This window comes from Lycium barbarum, chromosome 7 (assembly GCF_019175385.1).
Source record: "Lycium barbarum isolate Lr01 chromosome 7, ASM1917538v2, whole genome shotgun sequence".
NCBI lineage: Eukaryota > Viridiplantae > Streptophyta > Magnoliopsida > Solanales > Solanaceae > Lycium > Lycium barbarum.
This window is the reverse complement of record NC_083343.1, coordinates 125665430-125692676: the sequence shown is the minus strand read 5'-3', so window position 1 is coordinate 125692676 and position 27247 is coordinate 125665430. Positions and strand designations below refer to the sequence as shown.

At 36.6% G+C, this 27247-nt stretch overlaps 1 protein-coding gene across 2 annotated transcripts; it reads left to right on the top strand.

Moving 5' to 3' along the window:
* The first annotated feature begins 2625 nt into the window (after positions 1-2625).
* On the top strand, positions 2626-25857 carry LOC132604206 (chaperone protein dnaJ 10). 2 transcript variants are annotated; one of them, XM_060317592.1, is made up of 10 exons: positions 2626-3042; positions 4685-4744; positions 5409-5491; positions 5662-5821; positions 12135-12264; positions 14481-14639; positions 23331-23509; positions 23596-23676; positions 23774-23929; positions 25426-25857. In XM_060317592.1, exons 1-10 carry the CDS (start codon positions 2956-2958, stop codon positions 25519-25521), a joined length of 1191 nt encoding a protein of 396 aa, XP_060173575.1. In that variant the 5' UTR covers positions 2626-2955; the 3' UTR covers positions 25522-25857. The 2 variants fall into 2 exon arrangements, with proteins under 2 accessions (XP_060173575.1, XP_060173574.1); XM_060317591.1 differs by having other exon boundaries at positions 2628-3042; positions 23771-23929.
* The last annotated feature ends 1390 nt before the right edge of the window (positions 25858-27247 follow it).

Sequence of the window (27247 nt, the reverse complement as noted above, 5' to 3'; positions counted from 1 at the left end):
CAACTAAGATCAATAATTTCATATTCAACAACCATCATGATCATCACCATATAAATCTAAAGACATCTCATACCATTTCCCTTAGGATATACACTTGATATACATGATATACACTTTTCCGCCAAAAGCATAACTTATGCAAAACATCAAATCTTTGGCATATAATTTCATAACAAGTTTCCAACTTCCAAATTCATCAACCATAATCATAATTCACATCTTAACAACTTCATTTCCATAATATCACAAAATTATTCTAAAGTGACATAATCATCTACATTCCAACTTCAACCAAAATTCATTCAACTTTCATTCCCAATATAATTTCCATCATAACCACAACTAGAATGCAACATAAAATTCAACTCATATATGTATACAACATATATACACCCATGGCTACATATATATATACATACCCACTTTGCAAACTTCCTTATTTCCATAATTTCTACTCATTTCCACATACCACAACATAAACAAACCTTCATAACATAAGAAAAAGGAATTGATTCTTACCTTTTTCTACAAACTTCTTCACTTGAACAAGTTGTCAACTTGAAGAAATAAGTGCTCCTTCTTCCAAAACAATTACACCAAGTTGTAGAGGACACTTAATTTAGTAGGAATTCAACAAGAAAATAATTTTAGAGGCAAGATTTTGAGGGGTGATTTTTCTATGGCCAAACCCGAAATGCCCTCTTTTTGTTCTTGTTTTTCTCTTGTTTTTCCTCCTATTCTTTCTCTTGAAAGTTCTATGGAATTTGGATGATTAAGTGGTCTTTTATTCATTGACCACATGACTTAATTCCATGGGCTTGGATCCTTTTTATGGACCATGGCCGAATGGCTCCTCACTTGGGCCTGAATTTATTTTTTCATTTTTTTGGGCCAACTCGGTTGGTCCCGAGTTGGGCCTAGCCCACTGACTTTTCGACCTTAAAACGTTCATATCTCCTTGTACCGACGTCACCTGGGAACCCACGACCTATGGATGGAAAGCTAATTCAATTATCTACAACTTCTATTTCAAGGTATTTTCGAAATTCCAAACTTAAAATACAATTTTTGCCCCCCAAAGTCAGGTCACCCGAAAACGTTTTCTTAAAAATATTCGTTTGGAGGGTTTCCACTTTGATTTGGTCCAAAGGTACTTCATGAGTTGTGTTTAACTTTACATATGTGATTCATATGACTTTTCAGATGTTCCAAAAAACATCTCGGTATGTGGGCCCCACCCCAGCAGATGCTCCGAGGTTCAAAAATACGGGATATAACAATATATGTGTTTGTTCAGGGTACGGCGGGGCCTTGTCCCGTCATATGATACTGTCGTTACTCTTAGAGGTCTGTGGACATATGTGTGGGTCTGTATATGATTGCTGTTTCGTTGAGTGGACATGACTTATGTTTGGGGCGTACCCATTTGTAGTGGCAGCCTTGTCGGCTTGCGTATATATATATATATATATATATATATATATGTTTGGGATGTTATGTGTAGTGGCGGCCTTGTCGGCTTGCGTAGATATATATATATATATATATATATATATATATATATATATATATATATATATATATATATTTGTTGTGGGAGCTGTGTATAATGGTAGTCTTGCTGACTTATGTGCGATATAAACTGTTGAAAGTTGTAACTCCTCAGGAGACAGGTGGCTTTGATACGCATATATACGACAACTTTAAAATAACGTCTTGCCTTTATATATAAATAAGTTCTTGATATGCTAGCTGTAGATAATTATAGTTAACAGGTGTCTATGAGTGTCCAACTCGGGCACTAGTCACGGCCTACGGAGTTGGGTCGTGACAGAAAGAGATATTCTTTTTTAAATAAACTAAAAAGGAAAGTAAGACACTTAAATTGAGATATTTGAATTAAAGATTTGTAAGGTAACAAAAGGTTAATTGAATCTTGTGGTTATGAACTTGCCATGTAGAATATTTGAATTGTCAACTTATTAAATATAGAAAGAGACATGCTTTTTTAAATAGACTAAAAAGGAAAGTAAGACACTTAAATTGAATAGTTGAATTAAAGACGTGGAAGGTAACAAAAGGTTAATTGAATCTTGTGGTTATGAACTTGCCATGTAGAATATTTAAATCGTCAACTTACTAAATATAGAAAGAGACACTCTTTTTGAAAGAAACTAAAAAGGAAAATAAGACACTTAAATTGAGCTATTTGAATTAAAGATGCGTCAGGTAACAAAAGGTTATTTGAATCTTGTGATTATGAACTTGACATATAGATATTTGAATTGTCTAACTAATTAAATATAGAGAAAGACAATTTTTTTTGAAATAAACTAAAAATGAAAGTAAGACACTTAAATTGAGATATTTGAATTAAAGATGTGTAAGGTAACAAAAAGTTATTTGAATCTTGTGGTTATGAACTTGCCATATACGATATTTGAATTGTCAATTTACTAAATATAGAAATAGACACTCTTGTTGAAACAGACTAAAAAGAAAAAGTAAGACACTTACATTGAGACAAAAAAAAGTATTATACATTGAGCTATGTGAGTAAATATTTTCAAAAACTATATATTTTTAAAAATATCCTAATAACTTACTCGGTCGACCTTGAAATTACAAATTAAAAATAAAAAATCGAAGGTTCACGTGGACCCAGCCACCTAAAGGTCAAACAGGAGACCAAAAGCCAACACAGCAATGAATTATCAATTTCGATCTTCTAATTTCATCATCTCTCAAATTTATTAATCCTTTCGATCGATTTTTTTACTTTTGGTTGTTATTTTGTGTTCATTCATTCCTTGTTTTTTATTTTTTCGATCCCCTTTTTTTTTTTTCCCAACTTGAATAGCAGTTAATTAACCGTACCTTGTGGTTCAGTTTCAAATTTTTGTATCTTAATTTCATTCTGTCAAGAAAAAAAAAATTGAACAAAATTAAAGATCGATGGTGAAGGAGACGGAATATTATGACATTTTGGGGGTCAGCCCAACTGCTACCGAATCTGAGATTAAAAAAGCTTACTACATTAAGGTAATTGTTGTTGTTATTTCCATTAACACCCCTCCCCCCCCTCGCCCCCCCGCTTTTTTTTGTTTTAAAAAATTACTTTGCTGATAAGAGTTTTAAGTATGGATATGAACAATTAAAGATTGTTTTTATATGGTTGAGTTGACTGCAAACTATTGTTGAATAAAAAAGATTTCTATATTAAGCTAGTTCAAAGAATCCTGTCTGATATATATCAACACACACACAGAGAAAAGAATCTTGTCTAGGTAACATAAGGAGATTGTAGATAGAAGAGTTCCTGTTACAAATTTCTTCCTGCAAAAAAGGATGTAAGTCGCGAAGGTGGCTCAGTTGGTTGAGCACGGGGCTTTCATAATGGAGCGAAAATCCCTGTCTATGGAAGTAGGGGATTTGCCTTCTGGGTCGAGCTCGTCGCACATGGTTTGCCTAGAGCGGGTTACCTCTCTTGTGTGGTTTGCTGGCTATTGCACAGGAACGGGGTTTACCCTGTGCGCACCCAAAGAGTAGCGGCTGCAGGTTCCCTTGTCATCTAAGGAAAAAAAAAAAAGGATGTAAGCCTTTGTGTGAAATAGATGGAATGGAGCATGCAAGAAATAGCATTTTGCAACTTCTTTTGGGATTGTGGTAATCTTTATGGACACAAAGGCTTCTTTTATATACATGGACTTTGAAAAGTTCAAGACCAAGACTGTAAACTTGAATAGCGTTTCTTTGTTGAACCGCATGCCGTTTTACTTCTTTTCCTAGCCATATATGATGCCATTACATTTGAGGGAAAAAACTTGATGAATTGGTAAATTATGATAAATTCAGAACTTTTAACCAATTTCCATGTCAAAGTGACCGTTTAAATATCAAATCTAAGATTAATCAAATGAGGACCGATTTTGGTTTTGTTCCTTATTTAGCTAATTGGATATTTGATAAACATTTGGAGACCGATTTCCTTTATATTTTTGGTTAAATTTTTAATGGGGAAGTTATAGTGTTTGGAGCCTTCACCCAACTACGTATTTAGTAGGCGTTTGGCCATGAAAACCAAATATTTTTCACTTTATTTGGTATTTTGGAGTTGGAGTTGGAGTTGTGTTTGGTTATAGTTTTTGCAAAGAATATTTGGTTGTTTGAATGTATTGAAAGCGGAAAAGTGAAAACAAGTTTTTTGGTGTTTTTCAAATTCCAAGGCCAAATGTTGATTTCCAAATAAAGTGAAAACCTTTTTACTGAAAAAAGTGAAATTTTTTCATGGCCAAACGGGTTATTCTATTTCTTTGCGGCTTCCAGTTAGTACCTTTGGATAAGTTAATTATGATTTATCCATATGCAATTCCGGTTTTGTTTTTTGTTATTTCTTGAGGTTTTGGTCATTTTTTGAACTCATAGCCTCAGGAATGAGCATACTACCACACAAGTACCAAAATTACAAGTGATGAAGATTAAAATTTATAGCTCACAGACTTGAAAAGAGTTGGAAGTGAACAGAGACAAGTCTGGAGAGTTGTAAAGTCGTAACTTTAGTTTTTCTTGTGCTAAAATTTGCCATTTACTGTATAATTTTCATTTTCATTCTTGACTCTGTTCCCTATGCAAACTTTCCATGTTTTGACTTCTTCTTTACTTCTAACTTTCCTATGTGGTATAGGCACGGCAAGTTCATCCTGATAAAAACCCAAATGACCCTCAAGCTGCGCAGAATTTTCAGGTAAGTCTTTAATCTATTTTTGAGACAATTTTTTTCTATGTGATTTTTGGTTTATCTCATCTTCTTTTTTTTGTCCTTTCAATCATCATATGGTCTAGAGGTCTACAGTACATAAAATCATTTCAGATACTTCTCACTTATCCTCTATGTGTAGTACTTGCACCTTGGTATATATAATCATTTCTAAGAGGTGCAATGTTGTATTTTAATAAAATGGGGTCTAAAGTTGAAAGACAATTAAAAAAAGTTGATTGTCAATTGGTCTAAGTCAAAACATAGTTAGATGTTCTCATAATCTTTGAAATAGAATTGTTTCATCTTTTCATTGTAAAATAGGTTTCAATTGTTGGCTCTCCTAGGGATCCAGAGTGCTTTCATTAGAACTTTTTCCTACTCTGTTATCTTCATACTGATGAAATTCTTTTTTCTCAAAAAAGTCCAGGTATTTATTAATGATATCTTTTTGACTTATCAGAAAAGGAAAAAACAAATAAAAGAAGAAAGTTCAATTGTTTGTTCAAATCCTTCGATCTTTTGGAGAAATTCAAGTCAGATATAACTTGCTGATACTTATCCAAAAAAAAAAAAAAGAAGATATAACTTGCTGATAAGAGAAATAAGCTAGTGCTTTCTAATCTGTGCAATGACTCTCCTGTGGTTTCAGGTGTTGGGAGAGGCTTATCAAGTACTGAGTGATCCAGGTCAACGACAGGCTTATGATGCACATGGCAAATCAGGAATTTCAACGTAATTTCTCTCTCTTGTCTTATTGATACCTGGCACATCTGTATTTCTCCTAGTACATTTGATATTTGGGACCTGTATGTAAATATAATTTACTCGGATGTTCTTATGTCGATGGTTTCATTCAGCATTCACATGTTAATTCGAACTTCCATGCTTTGAATTGTTTGCAGAGATGCAATCATTGATCCTGCAGCAATTTTTGCTATGCTTTTCGGAAGTGAACTTTTTGAGGAGTACATAGGTCAGCTTGCTATGGCATCAATGGCTTCATTGGATATTTTCTCTGAAGGTGAAGATTTTGATGCAAAAAAGTTACAAGAGAAAATGAGGGTATAGTTCTTCATTTCCTTTTAGCTTTTATAATTTTAAGACTATTACTTATGAAAATTGATTTCTGACGTTCTTGTTGACTTCATGTATATATGAGTAAAACTTGCAAAAAGATAAAGAAGTGAGAAGAAGCTTGAGAAATGGCCATAGTGGCACAGCATTTATTTCCATGATCTTATATACTATGATCTCTGTGACTCGTTAAACCTATAGTCTTTAACGCAAAAGCATTTTTCCCCAAAGAAGAGAGAGGACAGCGATATAAATAAGAGACGGCAAGCATGCATCTAGTTGTATAAAAAGGAAAATGATTCAGATGATCTGGACACATCTGTCTTAGGCCTTAGGTAGTGTCAGATGCAAATGATGATACAATAACTAAATATGGAAGAATAGGGGAATCAGAAGATTTAACAAGCGGTTTTTGTTTATATTTTGATTGACAAGTAGAGAAGGAATGATAGGTGAAGTAGTGGAACTTTGCAGTGTGATATGTTGGACCCAGTTTTTCATTGTTCATACTACAAATTGTTCAGGAAGTGTATCTGTTGCTTGTTTATTTTGTAGTTCAGTTTACTGGTTGAAATTCTCATATTAAGAGATTTCTAATTATCTTATGCCTTACAAGCTGTATTATTTGGAAAACCTGTGGGGTAATTCTGTTGTTAATGGGTGTAAATTGCCTCGATTGTTAGCTTCAATGTCAGATCAAGTAGATGCTTCCCTACTAAGCTACTGCTACTCTATATTTTAACTCAGTATCATCGATCAATCTCTCATCTCTGCGGGCAAACACGAGATAGAAATTTGACATTTATTGAGCCTTAGTTTCTACAAGTCATAATTTGAATTCAGGCAAAGCAACTTCAGAAACAGCAACTACAAGTTAATCTAGTTCCCATTTTGATTTCATTACTTTAAATATGCAGGCAAATTCCATGCACTTCCCAAACTAATGGGGAGCACCTTTGAACCAGGGCAATCAAATGGGCAACAGTTAAAGAGAAAATCTAAGATATCTTTGCTTAGATTGAAGTTGACTATAAACATCTATTTTATCATACCATCGACCTGAAAAGCATGAATTTCTAGATTCATTTTAATCTTTTACACATAATATCCCATATAATCTCTTCGAATAGTCTTGAAATGTTTGACTTTTCTTTGTGTCCAGTAGATATTTTAGATATTAGGTTGGATAAAAAGATTAGGTTAGTGGCTTTAAATAAATGTCCTAGCTGATTAGAAACGTCTCAAAGAAGTGCTTAGACAAATCACATTATCTAACTTATTTACTCATATAATGTAGTTCGATGTACTACCCTGCGGGTAAGGTAGCAGACTGTTCCTCAATAGATGGTGTTCTTGAAGAATCTTGCAGCTGGCGTATATCTCTATGTATGGAGATGATGTTATATTACATTGTGATCTTCCACCAAATGGAAATTCCCTTTACGTTTGGAAGAGGAACTGGTTCATTTTTATAACTTTTAAGTAATTTGTATTAGTTGTGAATGGAATTGTAACTCAGATTTTTGGTGATAATTTTTATCGGTTTTACAAAAGAAAGCCCCCTATTTCACATGTTAACAGTCATTTTATTTTTTATTGGTTATTTTGTGGACTTCTTCCACATTAGAAAACGAAACAGGGGAAAGTATACTAAAATCAAACTTTTCTGGAGAAGTCGTCGTAAAACATACAAGTGAGTACTATATTAATAATAATACGAGTAATAAAATCCAAAAAAGGGAAGAAGTATAAAATACTCAAAACAAACATAACAATTAACAAGGGACAAACAATAATATTAGAAAAGGCTAGCACATCTAGTGTAATAGAAACAAAAGCAAATAAGGAATAGTAGACATTAGGAAAGGCTGTACCCGTCTCTCTCTCTATATTTTTACCCAACCCCGCCCCCCTCCACCACAACACCAGAGCATTCTGCTCATACATAAGTATCACCATTTTCACTTTGGTTTCGAGCATTCTGCACTATTTTTTTCTGTAGCTATTAGAACCAAAATGGCAGTCACTCTTAGTCAAATAAGACATGCTATTTGGACTCTCTCAGCCCATTTCATTCTTGGGTCTAGTGCTTTAATGGGTTGGTATGCGTATCACTATACTGAAGCTAAAAATAGGTTGCAGTATTATATTGGCTCTATGATTGTATGCATAGGAAGAGTTTGCATGCTGATGAGTACTCCTGGCTTGGTTCAACTTCTTGAACGGGATAACCCCATTATCGGAGCACCATTTTCAAAGATATGTAATATGCTAGGTCGCGCTTTGGGGTTCGTACTTGCCTATGTTTTTATAAAGTGTTGTCCAATCCATGACATTCAGATCTTCTCGATATCGTGTTGTATTTTCGGGGTTTTCTGGTTGCCCTACTAATCCAGCCAGCCACCACTGACTTTGGCCTCCACAACTCTTTGTGTGGCCTTTTATATGGCCTTTGTCTGAGAGACTTTAAGGAAGAATGGCAATTTCTGTTTGCTGCTATGTTTGTTTGCGTCTTAATCATGCTTAAGCATCAGAGTCTGGTATCAGGATTTTCGACTATGCTCATGCAGGTGCCGGCGGGAACGGCTCAACCAGTGGTAGTGACGCTGGAAACGCCTGGGGTGACGCAACCAGTGGCTACGAGGACGCCCAAAATGGCAATCACTCTAAGTTAAATATGACATGCTATTTGGACTCTCTCAACCCTTTTCATTCTTGGGTTTAGTGCTTCAATGGGGTGGTATGCATATCACTATGCTGAAGCTAAAAATAGGTTGCAGTATTATATTGGCTCTATGATTGTATGCATAGGAAGAGTTTGCATGCTGATGAGTACTCCCGGCTTGGTTCAACTTCTTGAACGGGATAACCCCATTATCGGAGCACCATTTGCAAAGATATGTAATATGCTAGGTCCCGCTTTAGGGTTTGTACTTGCCTATGTTTTTACAAATTGTTGTTCAATCCATGACATTCAGATCCTCTTGATATCGTGTTGTATTTTTGGGTTTTTTCTAGGTACCCTACTAATGCAGCCAACCACTACTGACTTTGGCCTCCACAACTCTTGTGGCCTTTTATATGGGCTTTGTCTAAGAGACTTTAAGGAAGAATGGCAATTTCTGTTTGTCGGTATGTTTGTTTGCGTCTTAATCATACTTCAGCATGCTTTTGGCAATCTGCTATCGGCATTTCCGACTATGCTCATGCAAGCGTCGGCGAGAACGGCTTAACTAGTGGTAGTGACGATGGAAACGCCTGGAGTGACGCAACCAGTGGCTACGGGGACGCAAACAGTGGTTAGGGATATATTAGAAGAGAATATTCAACTAGTAGAAAGGACGGTGGATGGGGAGATTCAACCAGCGACAGTGGATGGGGGGATGGGAGGTAATCATATGCATATGCAGATCCATGTGGACACTGAGTCGCCCCATCCACCGTCTGCTGAGTTGCCCCATCCACCGTCGCTGGTTGAATCTCCCCATCCATCGTCCTTTCTGCTAGTTGAATATTCTTTTCTAGTATATCCCTAATCACTGTTTGCGTTCCCGTAGCCACTGGTTGCGTCACTCCGGGCATTTCCACCGTCACTACCACTGGTTGAGCCGTTTCCGCCGGCGCTTGCATGAGCATAGTCGGAAATGCCGATAGTAGACTCTCAAAAGCATACTTAAGTATGATTAAGACGCAAACAAACATACCGGCAAACAAAAATTGCCATTCTTCCTTAAAGTCTCTCAGACAAAGGCCACACAAAGAGTTGTGGAGGCCAAACTCAGTGGTAGCAGGCTGGATTAGTAGGGTAACTAGAAAAACCCCGAAAATACAACACGATATCGAGAAGATCTGAATGTCATGGATTGGACAACACTTTGTAAAAACATAGGCAAGTACGAACCCCAAAGCGGGACCTAGCATATTACATATCTTTGCAAATGGTGCTCCGATAATGGGGTTATCCCGTTCAAGAAGTTGAACCAAGCCAGGAGTACTCATCAGCATGCAAACTCCTCCTATCCATACAATTATAGAGCCAATATAATACTGCAACCTATTTTTAGCTTCAACATAGTGATACGCATACCACCCCATTGAAGCACTAGATTCAAGAATGAAAAGGGTTGAGAGAGTCCAAATAGCATGTCGTATTTGACTAAGAGTGATTGCCATTTTGGGTGTCCCCGTAGCCACTGGTTGCGTTTCCAGCGTCACTACCACTAGTTGAGCCGTTCCCGGCGGCGCCTGCATGAGCAGAGTCGGAAATACTGATACCAAACTTTGATGCTTAAGCATGATTAAGATGCAAACAAACATAGCGGCAAACAAAAATTGCCATTCTTCCTTAAAGTCTCTCAGACAAAGGCCACACAAAGAGTTGTGGAGGCCAAAGTCAGTGGTAGCAAGGCTGGATTAGTAGGGTAACCAGAAAAACCCCGAAAATGCAACACGATATCGAGAAGATCTGAATGTCATTGATTGGACAACACTTTGTAAAAACATAGGCAAGTACGAACCGCAAAGCGCGACCTAGCATATTACATATCTTTGCAAATGGGGTTATCCCGTTTAAGAAGTTGAACCAAGCCAGGAGTACTCATCAGCATGCAAACTCCTCCTATGCATACAATCATAGAGCCAATATAATCTGCAACATATTTTTAGCTTCAGTGTAGTGATACGCATACCACCCCATTGAAGCACTAGACCCAAGAATGAAAAGGGCCGAGAGAGTCCAAATCTAAGTTGCTCAGACTAGGGTGCGGGTGTTCGATATGGGTGCGGATCTAGAGGTCGGATTCTTCATGATCTAAATTTTAAGATTCGGGGATATGGATCCAGTTGTGGATACGGGTGCGGGTATTCGGCTAAAAAAATTTCAAATATCTAAAAATTGAGTTATAAAACCTAAATTATGAGATATTATGTGGAAGACTTGAGAAAAAAAATATTGATCAAGAGGAGAATCTAGGAAGGAAAATGAATGACATACAAATTTCTATATACAAGGTATTTCATTTTCTTTAATTTCACCTTAGCTTGTGTTTTGATTAAATAAATCATTAAATTTGCCCAGAATTTCTCCGTTGATTTTGGTCAAAGTACCCCAAATAGATTGACCAGATCGGGTACACCCATACCCATGTCGTGTCGACACGGGTGCGGAACCAAAAGTGAAGAGTCCGAGTAACATAGGTCCAAATAGCATGTCTTATTTGACTAAGAGTCATTGCCATTTTGGTTCTAATAGCTAGAGTAAAAAATAGTGTAGAATGCTTGAAAGCAAAGTGAAAATGGTGATACTTGTGTATGAGCAGAATGCTCTGGTGTTGTGGTGGAGGGGGGGGGGGGGGGTTGGTTAAAAATACAGAGAGAGAGACGGGTACAACCTTTCCTAATGTACTACTATTCCTCATCTGCTTTTGTTTCTATTACACTAGATGTGCTAGCCTTTTCTAATATTATTGTTTGTCCCTTGTTATGTTTGTTTTTAAGTATTTTTTTACTTCTCCCCTTTTTTGGATGTTTATTACTCGCATTATTATTAATAAAGTACTCACTTATATGTTTTACGGCGACTTCTCCAGATAAGTTTTATTTTAGTATACTTTACCCTGTTTCGTTTTCTAATGTGGAAGAAGTCCACAAAATAACCAATAAAATGACTGTTAACATGTGAAATAGGGGGCTTTCTTTTGTAAAACCGATAAAAATTATCACCAAAAATCTGAGTTACAATTCCATTCACAACTAATACAAATTACTTAAATGTTTATAAAAATGAACCAGTTCCTCTTTCCAAACGTAAAGGGAATTTCCATTTGGTGGAAGATCATAATGTAATATAACAACATCATCTCCATACATAGAGATATACGCCAGCTGCAAAGATTCTTCAAGAACACCATCTATCGAGGAACAGTCTGCTGTAAGATTCCTTACCCGCACGGCAGTACATCGAACTACATTATGTGAGTAAATAAGTTCTTCAAGACAGCAATGTTCTTTTCTTTACAATTTGAATGATGTATTTTCCTATCCTGCTCTATTTATCAAGATGTTAATCATTGATACCACATTGCATTATATTCACAATGAATTGGATATTGATGTCACAACAATCTGTTAGAGCACATTGCATCTTTACATGACAATGAGTTGGATCTCATATCAATTCAATAAAAAGATGCTAATATGCGGTCACATGACCAACCAATTTGGCTGGCGATAGAAGCAGTATCAGGATATGTATAGCTATACTAAGTACCAATTAACTTCTTTCCTTCTTAATCTAATACAGGTTGTTCAGAGGGAGAGGGAAGAAAAGCTTGCTGAAACTTTGAAAGACCGGCTCAATCTGTATGTACTAGGAAATAAAGAGGAATTTGTTCGTCAAGCAGAAGCTGAGGTCGCGAGGCTCTCAAAAGCAGGTTTTATTGCCATATCTACTACATTATTCCTTCAATCCTTTTTTCGTATTGAAATGCTTTTTTGACCTCGCCAAATGTTAATACATAAGGGGCTAGGTACAAGCAATATGCATATACAGGTGTATCATGGGCTGTGAAAGTTTGGTTTCGTGAGATGCTAAGATCTTAAGATTTCCAAGAACATCTGGAGTCATGACAATTCATGATTGAAAAAGAGAGGCATATAAATAGTAAGGGTTGTTTGGTTTGTAGGAACAGATAGGGTTTCTCATCTCTCCGTTGCAAGTGAAAGATATAGTGCAAAGCATGGCTCGTCCGGACCTTCTGTTGGACACTGGAAAAAGAAATGTCAATAGGGCTGGAAGGAGATGTAAGAAAGGTAGTGGACCCTTTGTGTCCGTTCAGGTAAGGACACAGAGATACCAAGATGGTCAAAGGTAGAGGATGTGTGAAGCAAGGTGAGTTTTAAAGAAAGTGACATCGACTAACATAATGTGTTCGTGAAAATTGGGTTAATAGCAACAGCGTCTCATTTGAATCTGAGTATAACCTAGAAACAGACATTTACCAATGGGAGAAGTTATGGGGGTTAAGTTATGAAGAAAACAAGTGCTTCTAGAGACACGAGCCAGAGGGAATATAAAAGTGAATATGACAAGACAATAACGTGTGTAACTTGATTCTTATTGTTAAAGAAGGGCATATAGTTAATCAGATAACGAGATGTGGGAATAACATCTCCTTAAAAATGCAACATGACATGAGATCTATTAGGCACAAGCGATTTCAATGAGATATCTATTCTTCTATTAACTACTCTATTTGTAGAGTATAAGATTGTTTTCGGATAAATAATCCTTTGAGAGTTCTTATACAAAAAGATATCTTGGTGCATTACACTATGGAACATCCACATAGAAGCCCCAAATGTTTTGTATTTCAGATAGTTACCAGTTTCAAAAAAAGAAATGTTTCGTATTTCAGCAAACAAAAAAGTCTAAAAAATGAAAAGCAGCTCAGAACGATTTTTCATGCGAGTACATAGTGAATAATCATCATTTAAATCTGCAAAAACAGTGAAAACACATAGCAAAAAAGCGATGCAACTAGGATCCCATGCATCTGTTGGACTAAAGAGATATGAATCTATCTCCAATTATTAGGACGGAAAGTGAAGGAAGAGCTGATATATCTACCTGGTTGACATGACTCATATTTTTTAATATGGACAAGCGAGAGATACTAGGTATAAATTTCTATAGTTCAAATCAACTAAGATAATCAGCGGGTGATCTCGGAATCACTCGGAAGGTTGAGATAGTAAAGTCCGTCTGATTCATGTCCAATAACAATTATCTATTCCGTTGAAAAGGATCATGGAGCAGTAAAATCTTTGGGGTAAGCAAATAATTGATATAAGATGAAAATCCGGAATGTAAGGGACTAAATTTACGGTCAGAACGTAGAAAATATCTATTGGCTAATGTGATTGTCTGAAGAGACTAAGAATAAGAAATGGTAGAGAGGAAGATGTATTATTCGAGATATGATCGGAAGCACATGAGTCAATGATTCACAGGTTCAAACCTGCTGCAGACAAAAGCGTGGTATTCAATTGGAGAAAGGGAAGAAGGGCGGGCCCATTATCCACTGAGTTTCAAACCATGCGCCATTGACCTTCTGGAATTTCTTGGTCATAAAAACAAAAATTGAAAAACAGTTTACTTATCAAAAAAAGATTGAAAGAATAGTTTGAATGATACTTATTTGTGGAGACAATTTGACTTCTCGAGTCATGAGATCTTATTTCTTGAAATCAAAATTCCCAAAATGAAATCGTAGTTAGGAAGAATGCAGCCACCCAAAAGCTCCTTTATATTAAGAACCTTTTATTGTTCGAAAAGACCAATTATTAAGCATTGGCATGAAACATATCCAAGTGTAGTAGATGGATATTAATGATTCATATAGCTGACTTTAGCTAGTTTGGAATTGAGGCATAATAGTTATTGTATACTTGTATAAGTACCATTGATGCATTGAAGCTGTCTTGTCTTATTCTACTGACTTACATTCTCTCTTATTCTGCAATCTCCTTTCCCCTTCTTTCCCACTTAACTTTAGTTTTGACTTTCTTTGATACTTTGTTTATGTCTTTTGATTGACATTGCTATAGTTAGAGAATCTTTTCTCATCAACTCAATTTTGTGTGACAGCTTATGGTGTTGATATGTTAAATACAATTGGATACATATATGCAAGGCAGGCAGCTAAAGAACTCGGGAAGAAGGCACTATTCTTGGGTTTGCCTTTTATTGCTGAGTGGTTCAGAAACAAAGGCCATTTTATCAAATCTCAAGTAACTGCTGCAACAGGTTTGTTGTGCTGGCTTTAAGCAGTGTTTGGTTAAACTTTGTGCTTCTCGTTTCCAAAGTTGGACAAACCATTTGCACCTTGTCCGCTCAATCTGTATAGTAATGTGTGCCTAGAGCTTTCAAAGGACTATTTCCTTATGGTGTTTACCCTCTTCTTTCAGTTTTGTGATTTAATTAGTCCCAAATTAGTTTTTAAGTGTTTTTACTTCTGGCGGTTGATATGTCATATAACCTTCATGAATTGGGTAGACAGTAGGATAGTATAGGTAGAAATTATATGAGAGGAGTATTAAGCTGAGGTTAAATGAAAGTAAAAACGAGATCTTTTAACTTTTTCTCAGTTTTAAGCATGTACAACTATCTAACCAGAATTGAGGCCTGCACCTTGCAGAAAAAAATACGTTGCTTAACGTTTTCATTCCACTTAGAGCACCATCCCTTTCAGCCATTTTCTGAATCATTTGAAATGAAAGAAACGCCAGAATCTGTGATGAAAAGAATGTTTCTGTCCCTAAACACATTGTATATGCTTGCTTAGTTTTGGTGTGATATGACAGAGTCAAATGTATTAGAGCCCAAAACTGTCACGTCCCAAAATACCCGCTAGACGTGATTGGCACCCAGCAAACACCACCCGCCAGGCGAACCATATATCATACTCTTAATCGTTTACAAAAGCACTAAAAGAAAATAAGTGCAGGTCTAACAACGTTATTAATGATAAAAATGCGAAATAGTCGCCAACCAAATCCCTAATCGATTTATGAAAATCAATGAACGCTAAGATAAAAAGAATCTCTAGCCCACATCTCACGCTAAGACCATGGAGCATCTAACAGAGTTATATGAGTTTTGAGTGTCGGGCATGTAAACCGAAAATAAAAGAAATAACTAGAAATAAACTAGATAAAGCTGAAATCGCTGCCTCGACGAACAATGCGGTGGCTCACCTCAGCAACAGAATCCACTCACGAAGTCTTCAATTACCAGCTTTGTTCTCAACGACAGTATCTGCATGGACATGCAGGTAAGGAGTGAGTTATACATAAATATAACCCAGTAAGATCCTCGACCCGCCACTTCAAATACTCCTGGAACAAGTGTTAGAAAATACAATCACACAACAAGCACAAAAATATTATGCACATGAATATATCATTATATAATAGCAACCAAGGTCCAAACCACTGTTTATCAAATATTTATATATCTCAACACAATTTACACTACAGCCGTCATAAGTGGCAGTTAAAGAATTAATCAACACCATGAATCCACGGCAACATACACAATGTGCCAAATATGTCAGGAAGCATACACAATGCTAAGGGAAGCATACACAATGCCCCAGTATCATCAAGAAGCATACACAATGCTAAGGGAAGCATACACAATGCCCCAATATCATCAAGAATCATACACAATGCTAAGGGAAGCATACACAATGCCCCAATATCATGGCTCACAGCCGTATCACCTCACAAAACAATTTATAGAGAGAATTTTAGAGTATTTGAAAATAAAGTATATGCGGCTGGCCTTAAGGACCACCGATTCTGCCAAGCACACGCTCATCCCAACACATGGACCAGGCAGACAAAACATATTTTTAAAACGGGTTTTGAAAAGCAAGTACCCAAAGCTTAAAGTCTCACTTACCTCAAATTCACAATTCAAGCACACTTCCCAATAAATCAAAACTGCGTTCTCGAGTCTCCGGATTGCCTCAAACTACACAAAAACGGATTTAGAATGGTCAAAACCCTTAGGGTAAACCACTTCTATATTTTTAGAGGCTTAAACGGTTAAAGTCAAATTTTAAAGGACGAAAACGCCCTCTGGTCAATGTGTTCAAAACCCGAAAAGACATCAGTTTTCGGGAAGGCCTTAACGAGAGGATTCCTACAATATATAGAAGTTTAAAATCCGACACTATTTGCCCTTCCAAATCAATGATTTAGGTTGAAGAACCCTAGGGCTGAACTTTCTCAATTCCTCAAAATAAAAATTTACCCCTTAAATAAAGGACTAGAGTAATTACCTTGATGATTTGGGGTGAGTTCTTATTTTTCTCCTCTCCTTTCTTCTCTTTTTCTCCCTCTCTTTTCTTTCTTTCTTTTATTTTCCTGTTGGTTTTCTCTCCCTCTATTTGCTCGTCCTTTTTTTTTTTTTTTTGGTTCCTTCAGATTGTAGTGTTTCACGTTAGCCATCAGACTTTTTAAAGTCTTTTTTTTTTCTTTTCCTTTTCCTTTTTGGGCTTGGCTACATTCCTTCTTTTCTATTTTTTTCTTTTTATTCCTTCTTTTATTTAAATTACCAACTAAGCCTTAAAAAAATATATGGGTTATTACATTCTCCACCACTTAAAATGACGTTCGTCCTCGAACGGGTCTAATTCATACCTGTCGCGTCAAATAAATGAGGATATTTATCTCGCATATCCGCCTCGGACTCCCAAGTAGCCTCCTCGGTTGGGTGATTATGCCATAACACTTTGACTGAAGCTACCTTCTTCGACCTCAATTGTCGTACTTGCCTATCAAGAATAGATATGGGACCCTCCTCATAAGTCAAATTCTCATCGAGCTCCACATCCTCTGGCTGAATCTTATGGCTATCATCACCAACATATCGTCTTAGCATAGACACGTGAAATACAGGATGGACAGCAGACAATCTCGGAGGTAAAGCAAGTCTATATGCCACCAACCCAATTCGATTCAAAATCTCATAAGGACCAATGTACCTAGGACTTAACTTACCTTTCCGACCGAATCTGATAACTCCTTTCATAGGGGATACTTTTAGAAAGACTTTTTCCCCCTTCATGAACTCCATATATCACGTACTTTCTTATCTGCATAGGTCTTTTGTCTACTCTATGCTATCTGAAATCGTTCCTGCATTCAATGCAACCTTCTTCAAGGCTTGCTAATCAAAGTCTAGACCTAACTACTCTGATTTAGAGTATTCAATCAACCAGATAGAGTAAGACTCCAGCATCCATATAAAACCTAAAATGACAAGATTTGCATAATGAGTTAGTAAACTAATATCATACACAACTCGGTCAAAAGCAACTGATCATTAACCACTTATCAGGTAATATCCATCTGACTAGTGTTAAGACTGGGCACCCAAGGATGGCACGATCCAAGTGCCACAGCCACGATCCTATGGCGAAACATATCCACCAATCTTGCATACGGTAGAGTTGAAACACCTCCAAGCACTCCTACATAATGCTCTCACGTATAACAATGTTAGAAATATATCCTTATGCTTCTACATATCTCTCACATGTACAGTGGTGTTGGAACACATCCATACACTCCTGCATAACACTTTCACATATAGTGATGTTGGAACACATCCACATGCTCCTACATAAACGTTCCATACACTGTTACTCTTGTCACACATGACAATATTGACATCTCATGCCATTGCACTATCTCTGACACATAACACCATATAAGCTAGTATGATATATAAAAAAATAGTTCAGCTTAAATCAGGTACACAATCTCGCTAAGTCAATCAATATCACCCAAGCTACGATCACGATTTTCTGAATGAACATATAGACTAGCTACAAAGTCTACATTGATCTATTCTTACTTTCTATCGGAGACAACCATGCATCGGAAATTTCGAGTCTCTAACACTCGTATTTAATATATTAACTATTTAAACACAAGAACAACATTTATGTACCCTAAATAACTTTTGTCAATTTTAACTCTCTTCCTGCGGCCCCAATGCATATTTGTGAATCTAAAAAGTAATAAATATAATAAACGTTGTATCTTTTCGAGTACAAATCTCCTTAAGTCAACTACCATAGGTGTACACACATTCAACTCTTTAATTAGAATGTTCCCTTTTTTTTTTCCACTATCAAGTAGCTTCGTCTTTAGAGACTATCACTAATCCCCAATAAGGTCAAGACTCTCGTATCGATCAACTGTGCATGTTCAAACAAAAACAACTGTATCATAACACATGATAGAGCCTTAGTGTGTGTATTAAACTCAACCTTCCATCCTTTTACTAGACACCATAAGGCTCATAACGCCATGATGTAAAAATTAAACTTCACACTTTAACCTCAGTTGTTTAATCAATATTATCCCGGCATCTTTTTCAAACACAACATATGCTTCTATCGATTGAGAAGATATTCGTATATGTCATTAATGAACATTACAAATCGAGCTAAGGAACGTTTTTAGGTACCCCAATCCTCTAGTGCATGACAATCACTAATGCATTCTCTATCCAAAAGATATCACCAGAAATTTACACTAACCAAAATAAGTCTTGGTACATGTCTTCAGATTATCCAACCCTTTCTCCTACTACTCAGCGTATCCTGATCAGAAGTCTATCTTAGAATAGCATATAACACCCTGTAACTGAAGCCACATATCATGTAGTTTAGGAAAAGACAAAAAGATACTTGCCCATCATATGATAAAAATTAAGTCATTTTTCTCTTAGTGATAAAAATCTGCATAGATTCAATGCTCTCCCCAACAAACAGAAATTAAGCACCTCCGGGCTCTATACTTGGTATAGTGACCTCTCAATCACGAAATCTTGTAACTTATAATTTATTTCCTTTGACTTTGCAGTCATTCTATAATTAAAAATAAAAATATACCAGATTAATGACAGCATATCAATACCAAGTTTTAGTTGACCTCCCCATTATATGGTATAATTAGTAGGTTCGCTGAAAGAATAGTAAAAAACTTATTAACTACTCACACTAACCCACTAGTTAGTTATTCAACTCAGGTGCCTCGAGTTAAAGTTAGATACGACTTATATTATCGACATGGTTGCTTTGTCTGTGGACATACCAATTGAATCCTTTAAACTCATTACAAACTCAATATTAGGCTCTATCGAAATGGAAAATGGAACGGTCTTTTTATGGCAATCAAGCTTAAGGCAAGACGAAGTTATTCAATCTGAATCAAAGATAACCTCAAGGTCAATAACGCCATTTTTTTTTTCCCAGCACATAAACGTATCATGACTCTGAACTGTGTCCACACATGTTCGATAGACCGGCCAATAATAGTAGACTCCACCGCGAAATCACAAAGGGTACATCTAAGTATCAACTTTTCTCTTTATCCTCATCTATACCATCATCTCATTAACGTGTTTCTCATCTTCCTCAAGCTTGTGCTTTATCGAAAATAACGTATATTAACAAAACTGTGTGAACTGGTTATCTGTGGCAATCATGTCATTTCTTATTTACTCCAACTTCTTTTATGGTTCATTTATTTTCTTGGTGCGTGATAGTCTTTAATATTCCACGTCTTTCCTTTCAACAACTAATCAAGCCACTATACACTGAGTTTCATGCTAAACATCTTACTATCTTGTTTCAATAATTCTTATACTTAAGTCTTATTCTCGCTCACAATCTAGAATTCACCCAGGGACCTACTCCATGAACAAGTTGTGCATCTCATAGGGCCATTATCATGCTCATACTTAATACACTTAAGATATGTAATATTACGCCACAGTCACACTTATGACATCACCATCACGACGTTACTAATAATAGTGAATCGCTTTAAGAGGCATTAATCTTAGAGCCATTTAAGCACTTTCTTCAAAATATCTTTCACCGTAAAGCCCAACAACTTACGCATGAGTATGCAATTACACTTCGTACTTTCCCGCTACCCTTTTTCTCTTTACCGATAAGACTCATAATATAAAGTTATACCAACAACCCCAGATTTGGATGGTCGCTCTTACACAATTTTTTTTTTTTTAATATCATTTGACCACTTTTTTTTTTTGATGACCGGGGAACCCGCAGACGCTACCCTTCCATTCAACGATTTCTTAACGTTCAAAATTTTCACGAACTCCTAAACATTAAAAAAAAAAAATTGGCAGAATTTTCTTTGTCAATAAATCTATCCCAAAGTGTACACCGGTCCAATCTCAACAACAATCAACGCACACAACATTCCATGTACTCAGTATCACTCTCAGTTGCACATCTAACGTTAAAAAAAAACCTTTCGAATCAACCGTGACATCTAGCAGAGGAGGATATGCATGTCCTAGTCGTCTGCGGAATAAGTATTACAACAATTAGACTAGATACAACTCAACGCACGAATAAGGAATGAAAGAAGGGGAACCATCCTAGATGTTCAGTAGCCTCAAGGTCATAAGTATGGGCGCCTACATACCCATGAACAAGATTCTACTAAACACTGCTCCATGACCTGGGACTTAAAGCCTAGGCTCTGATACTAACTTTGTCACGTCCCAAAATACCAGCTAGATGTGATTGACACCCAGCAAATACCACCCGCCAGGCGAACCATATATCATACTCTTAATCGTTTACAAAAGCACTAAAAGAAAATAAGTGCAGGTCCAACAACGTTATTAATGATAAAAATGCGAAATAGTCGCCAATCAAATCCCTAATCGATTTATGAAAATCAATCAACGCTAAGATAAAAAGAATCTCTAGCCCACATCCCACGCTAAGACCATGGAGAATCTAACAGAGTTACATGAGCTTGAGTGTCGGGCATGTAAACCCAAAATAAAAGAAATAACTAGAAATAAACTAGATAAAGCTGAAATGGCTGCCTCCACGAACAATGCGGTGGCTCACCTCAGCAACAGAATCCACTCACAAAGTCTTCAATTACCAGTCTCATTCTCAACGACAGTATCTGCATGGACATGCAGGTAAGGAGAGAATTATACATAAATATAACCCAGTAAGATTCTCGACCCGCCACTTCAAATACCCCTGGAACAAGTGTTAGAAAATACAAACACACAACAAGCACAAAAATATTATGCACATGAATATATCATTATATAATAGCAACCAAGGTCCAAACCATTGCTTATCAAATATATTATATATCTCAACACAATTTACACTACAACCGTCATAAGTGGCAGTTAAAGAATTAATCAACACCATGAATCCACGACAACATACACAATGCGCCAAATATGTCAGGAAGCATGGCTCACAGCCGTATCACCTCACAAAACAATTTATAGAGAGAATTTTAGAGTATTTGAAAATAAAATATATACGGCTGGCCTTAAGGACCACCGATTCTGCCAAGCACACGCTCGTCCCAACACATGGACCAGGCAGACAAAACATATTTTTAAAATGGATTTTGAAAAGCAAGTACCCAAAGCTTAAAGTCTCACTTACCTCAAATTTACAATTCAAGCACACTTCCCAATAAATCAAAACTGCGTTCTCGAGTCTCCGGATTGCCTCAAACTACACAAAAACGGATTTAGAATGGTCAAAACCCTTAGGGTAAATCACTTCTATATTTTTAGAGGCTTAAACGGTTAAAGTCAAATTTTAAAGGACGAAAATGCCCTCTGGTCAATGTGTTCAAAACCCGACAAGATATCAGTTTTCGGGAAGGCCTCAACGAGAGGATTCCAACGATATATAGAAGTTTAAAATCCGACACTATTTGCCCTTCCAAATCAATGATTTAGGTTGAAGAACCCTAGGGCTGAACTTTCTCGATTCCTCAAAATAAAAATTTACCCCTTAAATAAAGGACTAGAGTAATTACCTTGATGATTTGGGGTGAAAGTTCTTATTTTTCTCCTCTCCTTTCTTCTCTTTTTCTCCCTCTTTTTTTTTTTCCTGCTGGTTTTCTCTCCCTCTGTTTGCTCGTCCTTTTTTTTTTTTGGCTCCTTCAGATTGTAGTGTTTCACGTTAGCCATCAGACTTTTTAAAGTCTTTTTTTTTTCTTTTCTTTTTCCTTTTTGGGCTTGGCTACATTCCTTCTTTTCTATTTTTTTTCTTTTTATTTCCTTCTTTTATTTAAATTACCAACTAAGCCTTAAAAAAATATATGGGTTATTACAAAAACCATGCTAGATTCTCTCACTGCATTACTCCCTCGAATATGTATTTTATATCTTTTATGTGCTCACTGCTAGCGCTTTCTCGTTTTACATCAACAAATTTATACCTTATCAAAAAAGAAGAAGTGAGGTCTAGTTTTGATATAGACCTGCTTATCTCTTAAGTGGTTTGAACTTCCTCTTTTTTCTTTTCTTGGAAAAATCCACTTCCTTTCTCTTACATGTTTTTCATTGAACTTTTGCCTGGTATATCATCTATTGTACAACAAAAAGATTGATTTAAATAGTTGCACCTCATCAATGCTTTCCAAACTGTCTTCTTTGTCCAATAACTTTTAAGAAAGGAATCACAAGGTTTGAAGATAAGCTTTTGGGTCTTTCTCGCATCACTTCTAAGTTCTATCATAATGTGTCCTCAATTATAGCTGATGTAATTGTGATTAATTTTGATCATTCATCCAAACCCTGTGTAACGGTGAAGTTGTCTCCGTGCGACCTATAGGTCATGGATTCGAGCCATGAAAATAGCCACTGACACTTGCGTCAGGGTAGGCTGCCTACCTGACCGCCCCCCCCCCCCCCCCCCCCCCCCCAAAAAAAAAAAAAAAAACCACCCTTGGAGTGCGGCCCTTCCCTGAACTTTGCGTAAACGTGGGATGCTTCGTGCACTGAGTTGCCCTATTCATCCACCCCCTGCGTGTGTTGAATGATACTTGATTGTGATATGCGTGGTAATGTTCTTCTGAAAGAGAATACTTCATTGCTTCTTAGGTGCAATTGCTTTGATTCAGCTACAAGAGGACATGAAAAGGCAGCTCAGCGCAGAAGGAAATTACACCGAGGAAGAACTTGAAGAGTACATGCAATCCCACAAGAAGCTAATGATTGATTCGCTTTGGAAGCTTAACGTAGCAGATATTGAAGCCACTCTTTCTCGTGTGTGTCAAATGGTTGTTCACACTTTATCATGTTCTGTTTGTGCCTTCTTCTTGTATTGTTTTTATTTCTTCGTTTTAGTATTCATTGCTTTGTTTAGGTTCTACAAGACAACAACGTAAAGAAAGAAGAGCTTCGTGCTCGCGCAAAGGGGTTGAAGACTCTTGGAAAAGTTTTCCAGGTACTACAGTTGGCCAATAATTTTTAGTAGGTAGTGTGATCCTCTCAATTGGTTAACCTTGTAGTTCTGAAGAATGAAATACAATTATGTTCAGAAGGTTAAATCAGTCGATGGAAATGAAACCGAAACTACAGCAAATGGTGTCCACAAGTTGGATGGAAATGAACCGAGTTTTGACTCTCGTTCTTCAACTGCTGCGTCAGTACAATCTCCAAATAAAGAAGAGGTGCCTTCTACAGTATCTGCATCACAGGTACTGATCTGATTTGTGTTCCATTTTCCTTTATGAACAGCTAACTTGCACAGGTTTGGTTCCTTTACTGGCCTCTTTCTTTTGGTCAATTGCCTTTGGTCCTCAGATTGTAAGTTTAAATCCAATTTCTTTTTTATCGTGCTGTGCTGAGAACACTTAGCCTTCAATATATTTGAAAATGAGGTATTGTTCCTTATAGAAATGAAGTCAACCAATGATATATGTGCTAAACTTCATTCAATCCAACCCCCTCCCCCCACCCCCCCTTCGCACTCCTTTGCTGTCACCACCAATCCCTGAGATTCTTCTAAATCTTTTGATGGGCTGTTTCTCTCCTATTCCAGTATGCCTCTTACTGTACGGCTTCTAATAGCCTCTTTTTATCACCAAATATACAGTTTACTTCATTCTCGATTTTTTTTTCTTCACAAGAAACCATGAACTCCAAATCCTGCTCTTTTCTGTTTATCTTTTTTTTAGAAGCAAAAAAAAGAAATGATATTAAGAAGATGGCAGGATTTGAAGCTCATGGTCCTGCTCTCTTCTTTATATCCGGCTTTCTTCTTTATATCAAATTTCCGTAGCGAACAACCTCAATTCTCTTCTAACTGGATGGTAATTTAGTTCCTGCTTTGCGCTGCCCATCACAAATGCTGCTCACATTTTCCCTTTCTCTTGTATTCTTAGCATTTCTCATTTCCTTTGCAGAACCCCCCCCCCCACGCACCCCACCCCACCCCGGACATATTCAATTTTATGTGCATCTCAAAAGTCAGGGTGAATGCATCAGCAACAGCATATATGCATTAGTGTCAAAACTTTTTGCGGAAAGCATCTTTACTTTCCACATCCTCTAATATACCTATTCCTTTGCCGAGAAACGAAGATGACAATCTTTCTTAGTAATGCCAGTGCTTCCTTAGACATCAATAACCTCACTGCTCCCGTTTCAAAAGTATCCTAGTAAACTAGCAGGGTAGCTTGGAATTTAAAAGACAGAGATAGAGTTTTGCACCATCTCTAGCCTTTAGTTACTCAGTAACTTGGGGATTGTGCTTGAAAGGAGGACATCTATTCTCTTCTTATTAGAGATACAGAGGAACTAGTTGAAGTAGATTTTCTGCTTGGAAATGCAGCTTAGAGAGAGAGAGAGAGAGAGAGAGAGAGCAGGTTTTTCCCAACTTATTTTCTCTAATCTTTCGAATGAGAGTTTCTAGTAAAATTTTAAGATTAGAAATCTTCGGCTCCATCCATGCATTCGCGTGGTTAAAGAATTGGGTGGAGGAAAATTTTCTTGCACTTTCTCTGTTAATTTAAATTTCCTTTTTCTTTTAGTGTTGTCAAATGTCAAGAGGAATATATTGCGTTTTACTTGACCTGAGAAAATAAAAGGAAGATATTCCGTTGTAATGAGTATATCGGCTATTCTAGGAACTGTCTACGATTCATCTCATGTCATTTGCTCTCAATTTTGGACATTTCTTTAATTCTTTCAGAGCCCATATGTGGAGGCTCCACAGTTTGCCGGTGGTCAATTCAGCTATAACTTCCCCATGCCAACTGCACCACCAGGTGCACAGAGACACAGGTAGACATATGGTGGACGACGCAAGAATTTGTGTAGCTTGTGAATTGTAGCGCGTGTTGTTGTATGGCTTATTCCTAGGAAAAAGAGAGGGAGTTTGTATTTCTTATGTATTATCCCCAGTGTGCGCATATATTTGAAGCACGATTCCAAGCTTGTGTAACAGATAGCTGATCAGAGAAAAGCTTCTGTAATATTGATTTCAGGAAGGACTCTGCTTTGTAATTAATAGTTCGAGTGTAAGTTGTCTGGCCTGTTTGCATTGGTCTATTCTTGTTCTATAACCAATTTAAAGTTTGTTATTGACCTATTCTGCCACCCCCTAGTTGGTGTCTTTTTGTTCTGGGACTTGTGTGTACTTCCTTATTGACCTGTTTGTTTAGAAGGAAAAGGGTGAACTTGAGTGTAATTTTTGGTAGATATGATCTTTACTGTTCACCTCCGGTCATGTCTTCAAAATATAGTCCCTATTATAATATTTCAAATTCGGTGAAACTTCATTATAATATTTCGCCTGTGAAATCTGAAACTGCGTGAGAGTGACTATTTTCCAATTAGAAGGACGAAAAGTGGTTATTTGTGAATTTTACCTTCTTTTTTTTGGGGGGGTGGGGGTGGGTGGGGGGCAGGAGAAAATATTTGAACACATTATGAACAGTAATTGTGAAATTATTAATTCAAAAAATGTATCATACATCTTCAAGTTGACTAAGTAATAGATGGAAGGAATTTACTCTTCCATATACAAAACAGCCAATTCGAAGCTTCTTATTGAGTTACTCTCAGTTGGAGTCTTTTTGTATTCGAATCTGATAGTACTTAAAAGGAAGCAAAAGTAATTATAAGAACTAGTTATATGAATACGAATCAAATATGACATTTTTTAAACTACGCAAAGCGTACAGGAAAGAAAGCCTTTTGTCACTAAGGTGCAAAAAGACCTCACCCCTTTAACATCTTCCTTTTTCTTTTTCTTTTACCAATAGGGTATCGGAACTTTATTATTGAGTTACTTTTCTAATATCCTAATTGGCGTAAAATAAGAAGGAAAAAAAGTTCAAATTTGTACGTGTACTATTTGAAATTGCTTATTTTGCTCTTCTTTATATTTTTGGTGTATTCCTACTCTTACCGTTAGCAAACTGAATCGTATTTGTCCTTGTTATTGACGGAGCTCCAATGTAGAATTGGTGAATCTCAATTCTTCGAGAGAAAAAGTTCAATTTTTTTCTTCTAACTTTTAATTATGATTTAAGTTACACTCATGTTAGAGCTGAATCGTATTTATCCTTGTTATTAACAAAGCTCCAATGTGGAATTGGTCAACCTCAATTCTTTGAGAGAAAAAGTCCAACACTTTTCCCAACGATAGGGGCTCAATATTAGAATCAAAAGTCCAATGGAGGAGAAAGTTGCTTATAAGAGCAATTTGACCTTACATATTATTCTCACTTGCTCTAGATATGCTAAAAAAAACCAAATATAATTTAATTTCTTTAATAACATGTGTAACTATAGTTAAAATGGACTTCCCGCCATTAAAATGTTAACATGAATTTAGAAATAAATTTGAAAGATGCCTCATAAATTTGGACGGAAGGAGAGGAAATATGAAAATACGTTTTCATTTCTTTTTTGGTCCAAAAATATTTTCATACCAAAATACACCCAAAAAGAAAAAGGAAAGAATTTAGAAATCGCTGATAAAAATTGAGAAAGGTTTTCATATTTGG

What these genes read in the sequence shown, in the direction of transcription:
- LOC132604206 (XM_060317591.1), top strand. Translation starts at nt 2,956, where the DNA reads ATGGTGAAGGAGACGGAATATTATGACATTTTGGGGGTCAGCCCAACT. An exon ending in AAAAAGCTTACTACATTAAG is followed by an intron (nt 3,043 to 4,684) that starts GTAATTGTTGTT and finishes TATGTGGTATAG; the next exon opens with GCACGGCAAGTTCATCCTGA. An exon ending in CTCTTGGAAAAGTTTTCCAG is followed by an intron (nt 23,677 to 23,770) that starts GTACTACAGTTG and finishes AATTATGTTCAG; the next exon opens with AAGGTTAAATCAGTCGATGG.